Source organism: Myotis davidii, unplaced genomic scaffold, assembly GCF_000327345.1.
Source record: "Myotis davidii unplaced genomic scaffold, ASM32734v1 scaffold1655, whole genome shotgun sequence".
NCBI lineage: Eukaryota > Metazoa > Chordata > Mammalia > Chiroptera > Vespertilionidae > Myotis > Myotis davidii.
In genome coordinates, this window is record NW_006286480.1 from 71,328 (window position 1) to 84,498 (window position 13,171).

At 61.8% G+C, this 13,171-nt stretch overlaps 1 protein-coding gene across 2 annotated transcripts in view; it reads left to right on the forward strand.

Annotated features, from left to right (window-relative positions):
- HID1 (HID1 domain containing) overlaps positions 1 to 12,397 on the forward strand; it is a 17,314-nt gene extending 4,917 nt beyond the window's left edge. The window contains exons 2-19 of one of the 2 annotated variants that reach the window (XM_006757987.2): positions 1,457 to 1,606; positions 2,030 to 2,200; positions 2,696 to 2,809; positions 3,371 to 3,477; positions 3,698 to 3,814; positions 5,975 to 6,197; positions 6,363 to 6,419; positions 7,067 to 7,207; positions 7,377 to 7,467; positions 7,650 to 7,801; positions 7,896 to 7,974; positions 8,588 to 8,752; positions 9,164 to 9,391; positions 9,693 to 9,799; positions 10,257 to 10,337; positions 10,829 to 10,920; positions 11,035 to 11,193; positions 11,486 to 12,397. In XM_006757987.2, coding sequence (XP_006758050.1) covers positions 1,457 to 1,606; positions 2,030 to 2,200; positions 2,696 to 2,809; positions 3,371 to 3,477; positions 3,698 to 3,814; positions 5,975 to 6,197; positions 6,363 to 6,419; positions 7,067 to 7,207; positions 7,377 to 7,467; positions 7,650 to 7,801; positions 7,896 to 7,974; positions 8,588 to 8,752; positions 9,164 to 9,391; positions 9,693 to 9,799; positions 10,257 to 10,337; positions 10,829 to 10,920; positions 11,035 to 11,193; positions 11,486 to 11,549 — 2,298 coding nt within the window. In that variant the 3' untranslated portion in view covers positions 11,550 to 12,397. Of the gene's footprint in view, positions 1 to 1,456; positions 1,607 to 2,029; positions 2,201 to 2,695; positions 2,810 to 3,370; positions 3,478 to 3,697; positions 3,815 to 5,974; positions 6,198 to 6,359; positions 6,420 to 7,066; positions 7,208 to 7,376; positions 7,468 to 7,649; positions 7,802 to 7,895; positions 7,975 to 8,587; positions 8,753 to 9,163; positions 9,392 to 9,692; positions 9,800 to 10,256; positions 10,338 to 10,828; positions 10,921 to 11,034; positions 11,194 to 11,485 lie in introns of both variants that reach the window. The other variant, XM_006757986.2, reaches the window with a different exon arrangement.
- Positions 12,398 to 13,171: the final 774 nt, after the last annotated feature.

Genomic DNA, 13,171 nt, shown 5'->3' on the forward strand with positions numbered 1-13,171 from the left:
TCAAATATTTGGGTAAGAGTTCTTTCTTTTTTACAGCAGCATAGTATTCCATTGTGTAGATGTACCACAGTTTTTTTAATCCACTCATCTGTTGATGGGCACTTAGGTTGTTTCCAAATCTCAGCTATGGTGAATTGTGCTGCTGTGAACATAGGGGTGCATATATCCTTTCTGACTGGTGTTTCTAGTTTCTTGGGATATATTCCTAGCAGTGGGATCACTGGGTCAAATGAGAGTTCCATTTTTAGTTTTAGAATTTTTTTTTTAACAAGAGATTTCTTTTTCTTGATAGAAGGGTAATGCGTAGCACTATGTGTGGATCCAGGGTGCTAGCCGGGCCCTTGGACAGCCCTTGCAGAGAAGGGAGAGCCGTGGGCAATGGGGCGAGGGGGATGGTCTCTTGCAGGAAGCACTCTTCAGAAAGTAAGAGAGCCTGGTAGCCTGGCCCTCCGCAGAGGAACATTCAAAGGGAAGAAAAGGGTAATAGTCCTGCGCTTCCAGAAAAGCATAACGAAGAAACAAAACCACCCAGAGAGATCCTTGCTGCTAACATGTCACTTTTGTGTAGGCTTTTGTTACTATACAATTCAACACAAAACTGTGATCGTTTTATAATCCTTTTTTCACCCACCCTGACACGGTGAATATTCATTAATATTCGTTGAAAACGTGATTCTGATGGCTGCATAATATCCCTTTGTTTGAATGTGCCTTCACTTTTGAAAGCACTCCCCCATTGTTGGTTATTTAAATTGAGCCCAACTTTTTACTGTTGTCAACAATAACCCTTCAGTTGGCATCCTCGTACACGCGTAACTATTTCCTTGGGAAATATTTCCGGAATATTACCATTCACATGGATTGCCTGTATAATCCAAAAGGCATACATGTGTTTAAGGCACATTGCCTCAATAGGGCTGGTGGGACTTTGGAATGTGTCGGGAGGGGTGGGCATGCCGGGAAGAGGGGGCAGTCTGAGCGAAGGCTCGGAGAAAAGATGGCATGGCTGTGTTGGAGGGACAGCAAATACAGGTGTGTGTGCATGCGTATGCGTGTGTGTGCACACGTGTGTACGCAGGTGTGCAGCGAGTAGGTGTGTTCAGGTAAGGTCTGAGCTGACTGGCTGGCTGAGGTCTGGGCTCAGTCCTGCAGGCAGTGGGGTTGGAGAAGGTCTCCAGAGAGGTGGATGGATGGTCACACAGTCCCTCAGAGCCGGTGAGGCTTCGGCTGCTGGACTCAATGCCCAGCTGACCCCTGACCACCTGTGCCAAGTGCCCCAGCCTGCCTGTGCGGGCTGGGACTCATGGTGGCCACGTGGGAGGCTCCTGGGCACCAGCACGAGTGGAGTAGGGGGGCCATGGCTTACCTCTTGGGGGTATCCTTGGCTACATGTTGGGCAAACTATGGACTCTTTGGCAAAGGATTGTGCAACTGTGGACACTGGGTTCCCCCACAGCCCGTGGAAGCCACCGATGACGCCTTTTGGGACCAGTTCTGGGCGGACACGGCCACCTCGGTGCAGGATGTCTTTGCGCTGGTGCCGGCGGCGGAGATCCGGGCCGTGCGGGAGGAGTCCCCCTCCAACCTGGCCACTCTGTGCTACAAGGTGAGGGCACCTGGCTGGGCCATTCACCACCCGCTTGGGGAAACTGAGGCTGGCCCAGCCCTGTGGTCCGAGAGGTCTGGCGGGCTCTGGGTGCTGGGGAAGTCATCATGGGGAAGTGACCGGGCCAGGACGTGCTGAGCACTTCCCACGGGTCAGCTCAGTTAGCTCGCCCTGTGCGGTTGCCGCTGTTGGTGTCGCCATTTTACAGATAAGGAAACTGAGGCTCAGGTCGGGGCTCGCGTAGCAAGATCTCAGCCAATGAGTGGTGGGCTGGCCCATGTCCCGTCCGCCTGGGCTGGCCGACCCTATCTGGAGGGTGGCCCTGTGGGGTTGGGCCTCCCCCTCTGAGCCTGGGGTGCCCATCTGAGCCATGTGCAGGGCCCCACTCCCACCCTCCCAGCGTGCCCCTCTGCCACCCCACAGGCTGTGGAGAAGCTGGTGCAGGGAGCCGAGAGCGGCTGCCATTCAGAGAAGGAGAAGCAGATTGTCCTGAACTGCAGCCGGCTCCTCACGCGCGTGCTGCCCTACATCTTTGAGGACCCGGACTGGAGGGGCTTCTTCTGGTCCACGGTGCCCGGGGCAGGGCGAGGAGAGGTCTGTGCCGGGCAGCGCCTGGGTGGGCGGGGCTGGGTGGGCAGTGGAGCTGTGGCAAGGCGGGAACCTGCTCCAGGGCAAGAACCAGGGCTCCTCACCCTCCTTCAGGCCTTCCCGGGCTTGGGGGAGTGCAGGAGGGAGAGTGGGGCTCGATTCCTTCTCCCTGAGCCTCAGTTCCTCTCCCACAGGTCTCTGCCCATACAGCTGGGCACAGCTGGGCGCAGGGCAGCTGGGCCTCTCCCTGTCTCCCATCTTCCCTCTGCCTGGGTTTATCTCCAGGCACCTGTAGGGCTGAGGGGACACAGAGCCTAGGGGACATGCGTGGCCTGGCCCCTCCTGTCAGCGGGAGGGTCCCTCACTGCCCCAGTCTGCTCTGGTTCTGTCCCAGTGACGCCTGGGCCCAGATCCCATCCTGCTCCCTTCCCCCAAGTCCTGGGGCCGCCTCTCCTTGGCCAGCTCCCACTGAGGTGGCCCTGGGCGCTGTGTCCTGAGCAGGGAGAAGACGATGACGAGAATGCCCGGCCCCTGGCCGAGTCCCTACTCCTGGCCATTGCCGACTTGCTCTTCTGCCCAGATTTTACCGTCCAGAGCCACCGGAGGAGCACTGTGGTGAGAGCCGATCCCCCCCACTCCCGACCCCCTGGGCTGGGAGGGCTCTGGCTCTGGGTTGGGGCTGAGTGAAGTTCTAGGGCAGGGCGCTTCGGGGACAGGGCTGCATGGTCCCAGGGAGGGGGCGGTGGCTGGCACAGCTGGAGTGGAGCCACCTGGTGCCCGGCCATGCCCCTTGCATCCGGGAGCTGGGCACAGGCTCCCATTGTCTTTGCCTGGGCGGTGGGCGGGGTGTGGGGCTTGGGCACAGGAGGTCTGGCCCTTTCACTTTCCATCGGCCCATGGACTTGACCTTGAGTGCTTTCTGCCCCCCATCCCCACCCACCACCAGACACACCCAATTCCATTCCCCTCCCTCCCTATCTCTCTGCATCTCAAACTGGACTGAGCAAGTGAAAGAGCCAGACTGGAGGGAGTGAGCCTCCAAGAGGCTGAGAACATGATTTCTTCCCTGTGCGTTAGCGCTGGGGCGTTTGAGAATCTGTCTTTGGGATGACATGAGGGACGGGGGTGCTTAGGTTGGCCACCCCCAGCCCGATCGCTCCCCGACCCTGTCCCCAGGACTTGGCGGAGGACATGCACTCCCTGGACAGTTGTGAATACATCTGGGAGGCGGGCGTGGGCTTCGCTCACTCGCCCCAGCCCAACTATATCCACGACATGAACCGGTGAGCTTTCTTGGACCCCAGGCCTGGCCCCTGCACGGCTCGGGGAGGGAACCAGCCGTGGCCTCGCAAAGGGACGCTGCCCATGCATGACCCAGCCGCAGCCTCAGGGGGAGAAAATGGGCCATTTCTCTTCATGGACTTGAGCTGGGGCTGGGCTGGGCAGGGTGGGCAGCCTCCCAGAGGAGAACCGGGATCCCCAGAACTGCACCCCCCCCCCAAGGACTGAGCTGCTGAAGCTGCTGCTGACGTGCTTCTCTGAGGCCATGTACCTGCCTCCAGCTCCGGACAGTGGCAGCACCAACCCGTGGGTGCAGTTCTTCTGTTCCACGGAGAACAGGTGAGGGCCGCCTGCCTTCCTTTCCTTCTCTTCCTCCTGTTCCAGGCAGCAGAGCTGAGGAGCCGAGGCCTCGCTCCGGCCCTAGGAGTCTTATTTGACGGGAGGTGCTGCCCCCTGGTGGTGATGATATGTAACGTAACAGCCACACCTGTGCCCGTGCTGTCCAATGTCCCACTGGGGTCCCTGGGTGACAGGTGCCTGGATCCTCCATCTAGTTACTATGCGAGCCACACATGCAATTTATTTTTTAATTTTTAAAATATATGTTATTGGTTTTTTACAGAGAGGAAGGGAGAGGGATAGAGAGTTAGAAACATCGATGAGAGAGAAACATCGATCAGCTGCCTCCTGCACACCCCCTACTGGGGATGTGCCCACAACCAAGGTACATGCCCTTGACCGGAATTTAACCTGGGACCCTGCAGTCCGCAGGCTGACACACTATCCACTGAGCCAAACCGGTTAGGGCCACACATGCAATTTAAACATTTCTACCAGCAACATTGAAAAGTAAACACGAAACAGGTGAAGTTAATTTTAATAGTATGTTTGAGTTAACCTAACCTAGCCAAGATATTAGCATGTCCCATGTCATCAATATCCACAGTGATTGAGGTGTGTAACATGCCCTTCTCATGCTGAGTTTTCAGGATCAGGTGTGTAGTTCACACTTACAGCACCTCCCAATTCGGACCAGCCACGTTTTAAGCTCCTAGGAGCTACATGTGGCTTTTATTGGGCAGTGCCATTTATTTACTTATTTATTTATGGCGGAGGGATCAGCACAATTTGGACAATGGGTGAGGAGGGGGCATCATGAATATACCCTGAAGGATGGGGAAGCCCGGCCCGAGGGGGGCGCTCGCTCGCGGGCCATGGGGGCTCATCTGAGTACAGAGGTGTCACGTGGCGGACCGAGCATTTGGAGCAGATACAGGCCGTTCGGCTGTGCAGCTCCCACTGTGCCCAGGGCTGTGCTGGCAGCACCCGAGTTTGTGTCCCCAAGGGTCCTGGTTCATCCCCTCACTCCCAGACTCTGGTGCCCACGTGGCACGCCTCCTCCTTCAGATTTTCCTGGCCTCCTGCCCACCCCCCCCTCCCCCCAGAAGGGAGCCCAGGGGACTCTTCCACCAGCCACAGCGCAGGGCTGGCCAGTCTTCTTCCTCCGCAGCCTCATCAGGCAGACGGCCGCGCCTGCCACTCGCTTAACCTCTCCGGGTCTCCTCTGTAAGATGAGGAGCTTGAACCCTGACATAAAACGGATCTCTGAATGGCGTCACCTGGGGCCTGGGAACTGGGTGACTGAGCCTGTGCCCGGCTTCCTGAGGGGAGGCTCACCTCCCGTGGGCCAGCAGCCCCTCTCGGAGCCCCGAGGGAGGGTCCTGCCCCTCAAAACCCCAGGGGCAGGCATCATCCACTGGCCCCGGCCTGGAGGCTGTCCGGCACCGAGACGGACCCTGATGGAAGCGATGGGTTTGGTGGTTCCGATGCGTCAGTGCAGGCTCCTCGATGGGGCACCAGGCGGGGAGGCTGCATACGCGGGGCAGGGGTGAGCGGCACGTCTCGGGGCCTTCTTCAGTTTTGCTGTGAGGCTCTAAAAAATAGTATATATTTAAAAAAAGAAGAGGCTTCATGCCCGGCCGGCGCGGCTCAGTGGTTGAGCTTTGGCCTATGAACCCGGAGGTCCCAGTTCAATTCCCGGTCAGGGCACATGCCCAGGTTGGGGGCTCGATACCCAGTGTGGGGTGTGCAGGAGGCGGCCGATCAGTGATTCTCTCCCATCATTGATGTTTCTATCTCCCCCTCTCCCTGCCTCTCTGAAATAAAACATAATAATAATTAAAAATAGACCAGGCTTCACCCTGGCGCGAGGAGCCTGAGGGACGTGGACATGGTTTCCTACCCAGAGCCCCGCCTGACTGGCCGCCCACTCTGGGGAGCAAATTCCTCCCGCCGCGGCCCAGCCAGTGCGGGTCCCGGCCCCAGAGGCAGGAAGGACCAGGAGGGCTCCTTCTACAGGAAGGGACGCGCTCCCGGCTCCCGGCCCCTGGCCCTGCCCAGAGCGGGCACTGAAGCCGTGTTGAGGAGGGGATGACTGTCGGGATGGAGGAGGCTGGGCCTGGGGTGGTCTCTGCAGTCCCCTCGCTCCTCCCCCTGCAGACACGCCCTGCCCCTCTTCACCTCCCTGCTCAACACCGTGTGTGCCTATGACCCTGTGGGCTATGGGATCCCCTACAACCACCTGCTCTTCTCCGACTACCGGGAGCCCCTGGTGGAGGAGGCCGCCCAGGTGCTCATCGTCACCTTGGACCACGACAGCGCCTCCAGTGCCAGCCCCACCGTGGACGGCACCACCACGGGCACGGCCATGGACGACGTCGACGTAAGAACAGGAGAGGGAGGGCGGGGCCTCTGGCCAGGTGGCACCCCCCCTCGCTGAGCTGGGGACCTTGTGGTGAGCCTGGGGGTCGAGGGGGCCCAGCTGCCGAGGCCTGGGGTCGGGGCAGAGGGTGGGGGCACCTGTTCACCCCAGCTCCACCCTCAGCAGCCTCCAGGGCCCGAGAACCTGTTTGTGAACTACCTGTCCCGCATCCATCGCGAGGAGGTGAGTCTAGCGCTGCTCTTGCTCGGGGCGGTTTCGATGCCCCCCACACAGGGTCATGGCCTTGCAGGGGGTTGGGGGCGCAGTGAGATGGGGCTGGGGGAGTCCTGACCCCTACCTAAAGGAACCATAGTCCCCATGGTCTCTGGCCACTGCAGTGAAATAGTGACCGTAGGACTGTGAGGGTTTCAATTTGCAGAAAGGGGCCAATGGCCTCAACCGGGTGAGAGTAACTGGGAAGGCTTCCAGGAGGAGGTGGCTGTGATGGCAAGTTTCTCAAAGGTCAAGGGAGGGGAATGCAGTGACCTAAAGGCCAGGCAGACCCAAGGTCCTGTGTCTGATGTGATCCCAAAGCCCTGTCCTCTGCAGCTGTAACATGGGCCCGGAGCTGTTCCCAGGCCTTGTGAGGATTAAGCGAGAGCACAGCCCAGCCCAGGGGGGAGTAGGTGCTCAGTGAATGACCCCTCTTGGCAGAAGGGAGGGCCCCTCCAGGCCAGCCTTGGACTCGGCTTCCTGAGGGGCTCACCCAGGACAGCCATGGACGACGCCGGAATCTGGGCCCCTCGGGCTCTCGGGTGGGGCCAGGCTCTGGGGGAGGGAGAGGCCTTTGTAGGGAGCCGGACTCGACAGGCCCCTGTTCTCCCTCCCAGGACTTCCAGTTCATCCTCAAGGGCATAGCCCGGCTGCTGTCCAACCCCCTGCTCCAGACCTACCTGCCCAACTCCACCAAGAAGATCCAGTTCCACCAGGAGCTGCTGGTCCTCTTCTGGAAGCTCTGCGACTTCAACAAGGTGGGCCGGCTGCAGGGCCCGCCTGCGGGCAGCCGTCTGCCCTCCTGGGGAGCGGCTACTCGGCCAGGCCAGGGATGGGCACGGTGTATGGGGAGACTCCCAGGAGGGGGAAGGGCGGGCGGAGCTGCCCCTCCCTCTGACCCTGCCTGCCTGTCCCCTGCCCCCCCAGAAATTCCTCTTCTTTGTGCTGAAGAGCAGCGATGTGCTGGACATCCTGGTCCCCATCCTCTACTTCCTCAACGATGCCCGAGCAGATCAGTGTAAGGAGGGGTGTGCACAGGATGGGAGGGGCACAGTATGGGAGGGGTCCTTGAAGAGGAGTGGCCTGGCCAGTCCGTCCATCTCCCAGGAGCTCAGACCCCCCCAGAATGGTCCCCGCCCCTTGGCTCCCTTCCTCCCCTACCCACCCTGTTGGTGACCCCTCCCACGCCACCTGTCACAGCTCGGGTGGGCCTGATGCACATTGGTGTCTTCATCTTGCTGCTCCTGAGCGGGGAGCGGAACTTCGGGGTGCGGCTGAATAAGCCCTACTCAGTGCGCGTGCCCATGGACATTCCGGTCTTCACGGGGACCCATGCGGACCTGCTCATTGTGGTGAGTGGGCCCCTGGGTGCCTGGGGGCGGTGTCCTCTGGGCTGAGTTTGGAGGCAGAGGGCACCCATGGCTGCCCTTCTGCTCCCCCGCACAGGTATTCCATAAGATCATCACCAGTGGGCACCAGCGGCTGCAGCCCCTCTTCGATTGCCTGCTCACCATCGTGGTGAACGGTAGGGGGCCCCGGAACCCGCCTTCCCGCTGCTCACCACCAGGTGGCGCTGGGCCACAGGCTGACTTGCCCGCCACTCCCTTGGATAGAAATGCAAGGACTTTTCTATCATCCGATGCCCCCCTCACAGGCTATGCCACAAATATGTGTTTAATTCTATGGAGAATATCACTTTGATGTGCTAGCAAGACCTACGGTCCTTAGTTTGTATTCCTGTCCAATCATTTTACAGCTGGGGAACTTCGGCAAGTTTACGTACCTCTCTGAGCCTCAGTGTCCCCATCTGTAAAATGGGGATGGTCTCGTCTGTGTCCCGCCTCCCGCGCAGGGGTGTGGGGAGGAGTGGGCGGGAGGGCGCGTGTGAGTGGCTTTGTAAACAGGACAGCTGTCCACACGGTGGAGGGACAGGGGCGGAGCTAAACTGCTCCCTGGGGCTCTGCAGAAGTCACGGCCAGGGTGGCTGGGCCTCTGGGGGTGTCCTCTTCCTGGCTTTTCGGGGGCTTTGCAGGCGGGGGGCGGGGAGGGCTTGGGAGCAGGAGCACCTTGTCCTGCTCAGACCCAGGAGGTGCCCAGGTGGCTGGGGGGCCCAGGGGTAAGCGGAGCCCTTCCTGCAGTGTCCCCCTACCTCAAGAGCCTGTCCATGGTGGCAGCCAATAAGCTGCTGCACCTGCTGGAGGCCTTCTCCACCACCTGGTTCCTCTTCTCGGCCGCCCAGAACCACCACCTGGTCTTCTTCCTGCTGGAGGTCTTCAACAACATCATCCAGTACCAGTTCGACGGTGAGGCCCCCCCTGCCCCCTGGCCTCGGGGGCAGGAGGTGGGTGGGCCGTGGGTGAGGATACCTTCCTGTCTAAGAGTTAACAGTCCCCTGCCCCCCCCCCGGTTTGTCCAACGTGCATTTATTGAGCGCCTGCTGTGTACCCAGCCCTGTGCTGGGTGCGGAGGACGCGGTGGAGAACCAAGCAGATTGCTCCCTGCCCCGTGGCGTTCACAGCTGGGATGGAGGGGGAGGGCGGCTCTAAACAGATGGCCACACGGACAGATCATCTTACTCTGGGGAGAGGGACGTTCTGACTGGCAGGACCTGGATGGGTGTCACAGGTGCCGGGCTGCCTGGTGTAGATTAGGGCCTTGGCATAACCTCTCTGAGTCTCCGTTTCCTCTTGTGAGATGGTGCTCCTTCCCCACAGGCAACTCCAACCTGGTCTACGCCATCATCCGGAAGCGCAGCGTCTTCCACCAGCTGGCCAACCTGCCCACCGACCCGCCCGCCATCCACAAGGCCCTGCAGCGGCGCCGGAAAGCGCCCGAGCCCTTGTCCCGCACCAGCTCCCAGGAGGGCGCCTCCATGGAGGGCTCCCGCCCGGCCGCCCCCGCCGAGCCGGGCACCCTCAAGACCAGCCTGGTGGCCACCCCAGGTCTGGTGCTGGCGGGTGGCGGAGGGTGTGGGCACCGGCATGGGTGGGGGCTGGACAGGGTCTTTGGGGTGTGTCACCCCATCTCTGGCAAAGGGCATGGGAAACTGAATCGGTGTGGATGGCAGCTGAGGCGGCGGGGCGGGCAGAGATGCTGGAGTCCAGAGGGGCACTGCCTTAGTGGGGTACGGACCTTACGCCTGGGTGTGGGCTCTGGGAGCCTCGAGGGGAGGGGGCGGGGCCCTGTGGGGATGCTGCTGGGAGGGCAGTGGGCAGGGGTCCTCACGCCCACCTGGCCCCCCAGGCATTGACAAGCTGACGGAGAAGTCCCAGGTGTCTGAGGATGGCACCTTGCGGTCCCTGGAGCCTGTGCCCCCCGAGAGCTCTGCGGACGGCAGTCCAGCTGAGGAGGTGGGCGAGGGGGCTCTGGCCTCAGAGGTGGGGCCCGGCCTGGGCAGCCTGGGTCACCCGCAGCAGCGCGGCAGGCACCCCGCTGAGTCCCTGGGGGGGGGGGCTTTCCCAGACCCTCCCTTTTTTATTGGTCATGGGCTTAGCCCTTGGCCTTCAGACTCCTCATCCATCAGCCTTATCTGAGACCGTCTGACCTTTACCCTAAACCTGTCACCAGCTCGGCTGGGTAGGGCAGGGCCCGGGGCCCAGGGCCCAGGGCAAAGGGTGCGGGGCTGGGCTGGCCCTCAGGTGGGAGTGAGTCCCCCATGCTCCCGGGCCAGTGGGGAGATCCCACTGCCCTCCCGGGTTCCAAACGGTGGGATGGGCTGGAAGAGGGGCCGCTACTCTGCCCTCTGTCCTCTGCCCTCACCCTGTACCCATGCCTCCCACCTCACTCCCACCCCTTTCCTGGGACCAGGAGCCCAGTCAGACGTGGCGGGAGCAGCGGCGACTGTCCAGCGCGTCAGCCAGTGGGCAGTGGAGCCCCACGTCGGAGTGGGTGAGGGTTTGGGCTGGTGGCACCCACGTGGGGACTGGGTCAGGGGCCCTGGGACTAGCCACAGCTCAATAAAGCCTCGGTGGGAAGGTGTCCAAGTCTCCGACTCGGGACCAGTCCTCCTGGCCGGTGTCCTTGCCTCCCTCTGCCTCGGGGGGAGCTTCCGTTGCCCACAGCACTAATTTTCCTACTGGGTCGCGCTTCCAGCTCCCCCCTGGATTGCCCATCCCTGTGCATCCTGAGGCCACACTCATGGCGCTGATGGGGGTGTAAACACTCCTGTGAGCTGCCGTTGTGAGGGTCCGAGGGGACAGGGTCAGCATGTAGTAGGTGCTCACGCTGACCATGAAGGACGGTCACTGTTCAGGGGCGCGGCCCGTCCAGGCCTGGCTGTGTGACCTGGGACACGCCTGGCCTTGGGGCGCCTGCAGTTCTGGGTCAGGGTCAGGGTCAGGCTCCCCAGCCCCAGGAGCCCTGTCCCCTCCCGCCCCCAGGTCCTCTCCTGGAAGGCGAAGCTGCCGCTGCAGACCATCATGCGGCTGCTGCAGGTGCTGGTGCCCCAGGTGGAGAAGATCTGCATTGACAAGTGAGGCTCTGGGGGTGAGGGTGGGGCTGCGGGACAGGGTGAGCCCCCTGCTCCCCTTGACCTGCCTGGTGGGCTTCCCACGTGAGCGTGTTGGAGACACCCCATCCCTGGCAGGGGCCTGACGGACGAGTCGGAGATCCTGCGGTTCCTGCAGCATGGCACCCTGGTGGGGCTGCTGCCCGTGCCCCACCCCATCCTCATCCGGAAGTACCAGGCCAACGCGGGCACGGCCATGTGGTTCCGCACCTACATGTGGGGCGTCATCTACCTGAGGTGGGCGCCGGGAGGATGGGGCAGCTGCCGGCTGGGTGGGTCTGGCGTCCCCCCCTGCGGGTCTGCCCAGTGGGGCTCATTGGGGTCTCAGCACTGGGTCCCCCATCGTAGTGGGGTTAATGGTTAATGTCAAGACAGTTAACGGGGGTGGTCCTGTCTGGTTGAGGGTGGGTACCCAGGGTCCAGGGTGGGGCATGGGGTGGGCATTGGGACGGGCATTGGGGCGGGAGGGGTCTGGGCGGTATCACTGCGAGGCCTCCCAGTGCCCAGTGCCAGCCCACTCCCTCCGCAGGAATGTGGACCCGCCTGTCTGGTATGACACTGACGTGAAGCTGTTTGAGATCCAGCGGGTGTGAGGATGGAAATCTACAAGGAACAGGGGCCGGGAGAGTGTCGGGGGCCCCGGTCCTCCCATCCTCCTCCCCCACCTCGACTCACTGACCGTTCTGAGCTTTAACTTACTATGATCAGGGCGGGGGGCTGGCAGAGTGACGGAGCCCTGGGTGGCAGCTCCCGGAGGCCCCTATGGCTGGGATGTTGGGGATCGGCTCTGACCTTCCCCGAACTCCCCCCGCCCACTCCTGGAGCATCCTGTCTCCCTGGCCAGAGCCCCACCTCCCTCTGCTCCCCTTCAAGGCCTGTCTCTAAGCTGACTTGGTGCCCGCCCAGCTCCCTGCCGCTCACTGAGGCCTCCTGTGCCCTCTGCGTTGCCTAAAAGGGAGCCGTGGGCTGTTTCTTGGGCCCCCTGGGCAGTGAGGTGTCTTACCTCCTACTGGAAGCCACCTGTGCGGCCTGGCTCGCGGCCAGGGCCTGAGGGCGGAGGGTGTGTGGCCTGGGGGCTTGAGGAGGCTGGGAGCTGGCTGGCTGGCTGCAAAAGCCAGGCTGGGGGACCCCATGCATTTTAGGGGCTTGGCATGGGGTGTCGAGGTATCCTGCTATATTCTTCCTGGTCAGTGGATACAGCCTGGCCCCATCTTATGTCCAGTAATGGGGGCAAAGGGAACAAGGAGGGGGCAGCTGTTCAGTCCTCCCCACCCCCACCCACTGCCTGGAGGACCTGTGGGGGGCAGGACGCCACCCCTCCGGCCTCCCCTCCGGCCTCCAGGCTCTGGCCTCTGGCCTCCCTCACCCCTCCTGTGTCAGTACAATCTCTGCTGTGTACAATCGGCCACTTTACACAATAAACCGCTGTCCGCGCCCTGGCTCTCTGTGCTCAGGGGGGAGCTGAGGATTCTGCCTCCCAGAGTCAATCCCCAGGGGGCCTAAGCGCCTGCTGGGAACCAGTGTTGGTCATTTTCTTGGGGGTCAGGGGGCTGGAGAATTGGACCCCTGGGCTGTGGCCGCGCACAGAGAGAACCCACAGGAGCGGGGAGGGGCCTATCTCCCAGCTTCGGGCACGACCCCCATGGGCTCTGCTGGCCACAGGCAGCCACTGAAAGGGGGTGGGGTGTCCTGGGGCCTTGGCCCTGTGCTGCCAGGACCCAGCGTCACGGGGAGGGACCTGGGGCCACCCTCCCTGGGCCTCACCCGCCTCGCCCTGGGCCCGGTTGGTTGGTGTTTGCACTGGGCTCAGGGAGATGGATGGGCTGTCACCTCCGCCCTTCCTTCCTGATGGCTCAGAGGACCAGCAGGCCTGGGGACCCGCAGCCACGGCCACGGCCCTGTGGGGAGCCAGCTCCGGAAGTCACCTGGGGCTCGGTGTCAGAGAGAGTGTGCTTGGGGGAGGGGAGGCCTTCTGGCCCCTCTCTCCACCTCCTCCCATGGGTCAGACAAGACCTGGTTTCGACCTCTGCTGGCCCAGAAAGAGGACCGTCCCGCCCCACAGCCCTGTCCAGGGCAGTCCCTTCCCACCATACCCAGTGGCAGCCTGTCCCTGGGAACAAATGCCACGCAGCCCGAACGTAATCAATCAAGCAAGCAGAGTTTATGGCAGCGGGAGAGGGCTGTTGAGCCCTGCCTGGCAGCTAATTAGTGAGCT